Genomic DNA, 7,059 nt, shown 5'->3' on the forward strand with positions numbered 1-7,059 from the left:
ATAAATAAATAAATAAATATTTTTAAAAAATTGCAGACTTTTGTTCTGTAAAGTTAGGATAATTTTAAGCCCAGGAAAGGAAGGAAGATCAGATTATTCCAAGTATCTGTGGATGAGGAAGAAAATGCTATCTTCATTGCTGGGTATTTTTCATAGATAGTTATAAAAACTTGTAAGGAGTGGCCTGAGAAATTAAATGGCATCAAGTGTTGTTTGAGGACTGGAGAGTGTGCTCAGTGGGTAAAGAGTTTGCTGTACAAGCACAGGGACCTAAATCGGTCCCCAAAACCTTCATTACCACAGCAGGTGAGTGGTGTTCACCTGCAACCGTAGCGCACACAGGCTATCTAGGGAGAGATGGCCCCTGACTAACACCGCCGAGGCTGGCCTCTGGCCGCCACAGTCACATGCACACACGTGCCTGTGTACACATGCATTCCCTACACACACATACACGCATATAAACACAATTGTTTAAAGTATGATCCTCTTATAAAACTAAGTGAGGTGGGAAATCTCTGATGGCAAAACTTGTTTCAAACATGAGAAGCAACTATGATGCTAGTGGCCTCTTGAGCTACTTAAAATCACTTGCGTTTCCACTTAACATCACACTTAGTTTGACATTAAATGCCATTTGGTGACGGTGCGGGGCTCAGAGAGTACACATGGACTCTTTTTCCTCTTCTTCAGAGGTGTTGGCCTTTTTATTGGCATTGATTTGGTGAAGGACCATGAGAAAAGGACACCTGCAACAGCCGAAGCCCAGCACGTCATTTATAAGTAAATTCATGACCCCTCATCCCTACTGCATGTGCTCACGGCCCCCATCCCCACTGCACGTGCTCACTGCCCTTCATCCCCACTGCACATGCTCACGACCCCTCGTCCCCACTGCACATGCTCACGACCCCTCATCCCCACTGCACATGTTCACGGCCCCCATCTCCACTGCACGTGCTCACTGCCCCTCATCCCCACTGCACGTGCTCACGGCCCCTCATCCCCACTGCACGTGCTCACGGCCCCTCATCCCCACTGCACGTGCTCACTGCCTCTCATCCCCACTGCACGTGCTCACGGCCCCTCATCCCCACTGCACATGCTCACTGCCTGCCCCTTATCCCCACTGCACGTGCTCACTGCCCCTCATCCCCACTGCGCATGCTCATGGTACTTTCCTGCACTGATTAGGATGAAGGAGAAAGGAGTGCTTCTCAGTGCCGATGGCCCCCATAGGAATGTGCTCAAAATCAAGCCACCCATGTGCTTTACAGAAGAAGATGCAAAGTTCATGGTGGACCACTTCGATGGCATCTTAACAGGTTGGTCACTATCTTAAAGATGCTTCTCCCTTCTTTCCCATGCTCTACAATGCCCTGCCCTTCCCTCCTGTTCAGCAGGATCATGACACAAGGAAATATATAAAATGAATAACTTCCTCTTCAAAGAAAATCAGGTAACTGCAGAAGAAAACTATGTAGACCTTAGTTAAATCAAACATTCCCATTTATATCTTCACACAACTCCAAATATGTTTTTAGTAAATTAGCACATTATTGCTATCGCTAGTTTGGTTAATTGTGAAATGGTCTTTGTTGTTTTGCTTTTTAGATAAGGTCTCATTGTGTAGCCAAGGCTAGCCTTAGAGTCACAATCTTCCTGCCTCAACCTTGTAAGTTGGGATTATAGGTGCACACCATCACGCTCAGCTTGCCCTGTTTTGTTAACCATTTCTCTTCCCTGTGGACAATAAGTAGGCTTTTCAAACTGTGTGCCTGCACTGGGATCACACCACTAACACTGCGTGGTTTCACAATGAGCCATTGAGATAACGATGCATCAGCCTGCTTTGGGAGGGCCCATTCACAAGCCGAGCTAACATTCAGGTGACAAGGCGTGAGGAAAAGGGACTCAAGGTCAGCCTGGATTGGACACAAAGACCCCAGTTCAAATACAGTCAAATCAAGGAGACAAGAGAGATCTGAAATGTTTTTTTAATAAAAATCACAAGGTATAGATGAACAAATTTTGGCCATACGCTGAATCATTTCACTTTTAATTATTTTTGTTTAAGAAATCCTCAAATGTCAAAATGGTTTCAACCTGTTTGTTTACCTCTAGAACGCATTGATCATCTAGACTTCTGACCCACCGTGGGCATTTTATCTTCTGTTCTTTCATATTCTAGAACTAAACTAATTTATTTCTGTTATAAATGTAAATTGCATTGCAAGTAAATAATCACTGTAAAAGTGTTGAAATCCTAGAACTATTGAAATAGTAAGCCAATTTTTATTGTCGTTTAGTTTTACCCATATTATATAGATATGTATTCAGCCTCTCTGCTCAATTCCCAACCATTGGGGTTAAAATATTATGAGAAGTCACAAGTCAACACATCGTACGTAGCTCAGCAATGTTTGGAAACTTCTATATCATCCTGCTGTTCATAGTAGGGTTTCTCCTTGGACTCAGAATGCTCTCATACTCAACGCTGTCAAACATCCTCACCAACTGGTGTGTCCTGTAGTCCCACAGCATCAGGTAGAAGAGTACAGAGTAAAACACCCTGTTACCAAGTCTGAGCCTACTCAGACTGAACTAAGTGATATTACTAGCAGCCCAGAAGAACTTGACTATGTGAACCAGACACAGGTAAAACAATATCAGTGCCATGTCCCTAAACAAATTAACAGCGAAAAACTAAAATCAAATTATAAACTAGACCTAGAGAGGTGGCTCAGCAGTTAAGAGTGGCCACTGTTCTACCAAAAGACCAGGGTTCAATTTCCGGCACCCAGCCAGTAATTTACAATCATCTGTAACACCAATTCCAAAGGATCCATCACCCTCTGGCTTCAGAGGGCATCAGGTACCTACTTGGTGCACAAACATACACACAAGCAAAACACCCAAACACATGAAATAATAGCAATAAAAGGTTGAAAAGACGCAAGCCAGCAATTGGAATAGTAACATTTGTTAAGCGCATTACATTGCCTCTCAAGTCCTTCCTTCCTAAGGATATCCCTAGACCCTATTTTTAATTATGCTGGTCAAACTCTGTATCTTCTTTGATTTAGTTTTAGAAGAAGTCACGGAAACCAAGAGTGATGGGGTGATCTCTGAGAATACAGTTTGCAGAACAAAGGTAAACGGTGGCCCCCTTTTCTTTCTGGGAAAAGCTTAGAGCATTGGGGGGACTAAGGGATGGCTCTGTTTAATGCACCATGACTATTAAGAACAAAAGCAGCCTTGCTAAACGAAGGTTATCACTGCAATTCTGAGAGCACAATTAAGTTCCTAGAGCCAATAGTGTATAGTCTGCAAGAAATGAAAGCAAATTACCATTCTCACAGGTTTATTCTCACATAAAATAAATAAAAACAAAGGACCTCCCTCCCTCTTCTGGCCTATAAAGATTTCATTTCAAAAACGGGGAGAGACTAACCTGCTCTGAGCTTTCTCCTGCTGGCTCAGAAAGCCGCCTGCAATGCCTCTGATTCCCATGATGCTGTTCAGTTCCCACAATGCTCTTCACCATCTACACAGGCCTTAGCAGCCTAGCTCTGAAACACCAAGAACAGGTTCTGAAATGAGCTACATGGAAGCTTCCACAGCAGCCAGGAGCCCGGGAATCACTGGCACCGAGTGGCCTAGTTTCTGCTCTTGATGCGCTTCCAGCAGAAAGCTTTTCCGTTTTCTTCCCGAGTTGCCCATGGTGTGAGAAAGAGCACCCGGGCCTGGAAACAGAAAAGCAAAACCTTGAGAGGCTTTGTTGCATAATTTGTTATTTGTTTATAGCTCAGATGGCAAGGGAACATTCAGTGCCCAAAGCCTGTCTGCACACCCAGCGCAGTCAGCAAAGTCCTTTTCATGGTTAAAAAAAAAAACATTGGGGTGTTTGAAAAAGAGCAAATGATTTCTAACAAGACACCCTCTGTCTCCTCACACAACACAACCCAGTCAAGGGACCCATTATTGCTGAAAGGGCAGGAATAGTTTATCAAATCTGGGTCACAATAATGGTTGCAAAATGGATTCACTCCGCACTCACTGACCAGCTTGAACAAACAAGAGTTTGCAGCAGGGAGTTGCACCCTGAAGCCAATCAGTTACTGCATAAAATTTGGTCTGGAGTCTCGGAATCCATGTCGCCGTCATCTTTCAAATGTCTGGGGTTTTCTTAGGGGTGGGGGTGTCCTGTTAAATCAGATGAACAGGGGTTGGCTGACAGCAGAGGGGGACATCCACCGGAGGTTTTGTGGGCCTGTCTTGCAGGAAGTCCACGTGGAACAGCCCAACCATGGCGCCACCGAATTCAGAGAAAACCACAGCAGAAAGAGAAACGGTGTATGCTCAGATCAGAGCACGCTGCTCAGCAAAAGACTCAAGACATGAAGGATGAGCAGTAAACAGCAGATAAACATCCATGGATAAAGAGAGCGAGTGGATGCACTTCACCTCTTAGTCATCCTGTAAACTAGAGTTTTCAGTCTGCCTAGTTTGTACATTAAAGGGTAAAGTGCTAAACCATGTCAACATGATTAGTTCAACCTCTGGCCTGTTGATTCCTTACCTGCAATTCTAGAAGTATTTGTTCTCCTAAAACTGAATTTTCAAATGCAAAACTCAACTGAATGCTGCACTTCTCTTGTCTTAATGTTTGAAATTAGAGAAACAAGCCAAGTGGATTCCTTAAATTCAGAGAATTAGTACATTAAAGTATTTTAATATAAGAAATACTCTAAATTGGTTAATATATAAAATATATGGATTTTAATCAAATAAAAGATGATATAAACAAAGATGATGACTATAAAATGCAGCGAGCAGTACAGATCAGAGCGGTGAAATCAAAGTCATTCCAAATGGAACCACAGAGCCCAGAGGAAAAGGTCAGTGGTCCCCGAGAGACCTGGTCATGGGCCACCCTGGGGGAATTGAAATGGGACACGTGAAGTCTAAGTTACTCTAAATGAAAATCACAATAAACAGTTGGCTAACTCTAAGGAAGCAATGCCTTCCAGACACAATACACATATGGGACCAATATACATGTGAGCTCATAAAGACTGTGGCAACATGCGCCAGACCTGCTCAGCTTCAAGCCAGACAGGGTCACATCCCTAACCAAGAAGCTATCTGCACTTGATACCCACTGGCAAAGGGAAAGTGTCATTGGGTGTGTTAATCACAACCCCAGGGAGGCCCATGCCCTGGAGTAGCTGGCCAACACAAGATGAACTCATCTTGTGGTTTTTTTGGTTTGTTTGTTTGTTTTTTTTTTTTTTTTGAGACCCTTTTGTTTCATTTTGCTTTGTTTGGGCTTTTTTTCTTTTTGGTCTTTTGTTTGTTTATTTTGATTTTCATTTTTTTTGTTTGTTTGTTCTGTTTTGTTTTTGAGAGACAGGGTTTCTCTGTAGCTTTTGGAGCCTATCCTAGAACTAGCCCTTGTAGAAAAGACTGGCCTCGAACTGACAGAGATCTGCCTGCCTCTGCCTCCCAAGTGCTGGGATTAAAGGCGTGCACCACCACAGCCCAGCTTGATTTTCGTGTGTGTGTGTGTGTGTGTGTGTGTGTGTGTGTGTGTGTCGGAGTTGGTTTTGTTTTTATTTTGTGAAAAGAGAGAACGAGAGCATCAAGTTGTTTGGGTAGAGAGGTGAGGAGGATCTGGGAAAAACGCAAAATATATTGTAAAATAACTAAAATTTTTCAGGAATTTCCATCATACAGATTGCTCTTCTAGAAACACCAGTTTCCAGCATTCCAAACCAATCATTTAGGCACTTTTATTATTGCCCAATATGCTCATGAACAGAGCAATGGCAAGGTTGCAGACCATGTGGAGGCTAAGCAGAATGATTTCCACTCACTAAAGTCAATCTGGCTATAGCCAGCAAGGCTAGGAGTTTAGTGCTAATCCACTGTCTGACAGTTCCCTGCAGCACCAGACAGAGCCCTAGTAGCAGCCTGCTTTAGTAAGTTCGCTCCTCCAACTATACCAAGAGTAGAGCTTTGTTTTATTAAAGGAGACAGTTACTCCGGCTGTGACCTTTCTTTTCCTGCCTGCAATTCTTCCACTAAAGCTACCATTTGTGGTTACCATTGGCACAGTATCTTACATGCACTACTCATACTATTTATAGCTAAGGAGTTACTTGGTCACGGCAAGTGACGTATAGAAAAGGCCTGTGCTCATGGAATTCACTGGTCTTCCCTTGTTCTCTATCACCTAGAATTAACTTGGTTGCAAGGACAGTGAAATGGACTTTTGAAGACTCCTTTATGATATCAGCCAGAGGGCAACATCTTTCATAGCAGGGAAAATACCTTCTAGGTGTAAGTGCATGACCCAAGTCAGTAACCAGTATGTGATGGTATTGATTTCTCCCATAGCCAAGATTCATGGGGGTGAATATCAGCTGGTGCAGACACAGTGGCAGTTCTCACTACTAATCCCAGTGAACCACTAAAAAAACATCTGTCTTATAACTGCAACTTTGGGCACTACTAATAAAGAAGTCTTGGTCCCAGAGTAATAACTCTCCTGCTGTGTGGGAAGGGGAACAATGATGGTTCCACTGAAGTGAAGGTTGAGGCTGCTAAGTCGCCACTCAGGGCTTCTCCTGCCACTGAAGCAACAGGTGAGATTTAACAGGTAAGATTTGTTGATTTCCTTGCTAGTCCTCCCCCCCCCCCCCCGTCACTCCATTTGAGAGCTAGACGTCTATTCTGTGCTACGGAACATCAGTAGGATGTAACCAATTGATTGTGTTTTATGAGGACTCATAGATAAGAAATTGCTTTGGAGCCTAGAGGAGATTGTTAGAATCTGTGCTTTTGAACGGTGTTGGCACTACTAAGGATTGGATGGCTTTTCACGATGAGCTAAATGTGTATTGCTTTATAAGATGAGTTGATATGAGGTTTTAGGGGCCAGGTATGGAATGTTATCTTTTAAAGTGATATATCTGGGTTCTTAATCTTCATTTTCAACTTGACGGCGTTTGGACTCACCTAAGAGACACATTTGTGGGTATGTCTAGAAGGGCA

At 43.3% G+C, this 7,059-nt stretch overlaps 1 protein-coding gene across 1 annotated transcript in view; it reads left to right on the forward strand.

Moving 5' to 3' along the window:
• Positions 1–4,813, forward strand: part of Etnppl (ethanolamine-phosphate phospho-lyase) — a 20,862-nt gene extending 16,049 nt beyond the window's left edge. The window contains exons 10-13 of the mRNA XM_005357282.1: positions 694–783; positions 1,195–1,325; positions 3,087–3,154; positions 4,285–4,813. Of these exons, the coding sequence (XP_005357339.1) occupies positions 694–783; positions 1,195–1,325; positions 3,087–3,154; positions 4,285–4,404 (409 nt within the window). The 3' untranslated portion in view covers positions 4,405–4,813. The remainder of the gene's footprint in view (positions 1–693; positions 784–1,194; positions 1,326–3,086; positions 3,155–4,284) is intronic.
• Positions 4,814–7,059: the final 2,246 nt, after the last annotated feature.

Source organism: Microtus ochrogaster, chromosome 21 (assembly GCF_000317375.1).
Source record: "Microtus ochrogaster isolate Prairie Vole_2 chromosome 21, MicOch1.0, whole genome shotgun sequence".
Taxonomy (NCBI): domain Eukaryota; kingdom Metazoa; phylum Chordata; class Mammalia; order Rodentia; family Cricetidae; genus Microtus; species Microtus ochrogaster.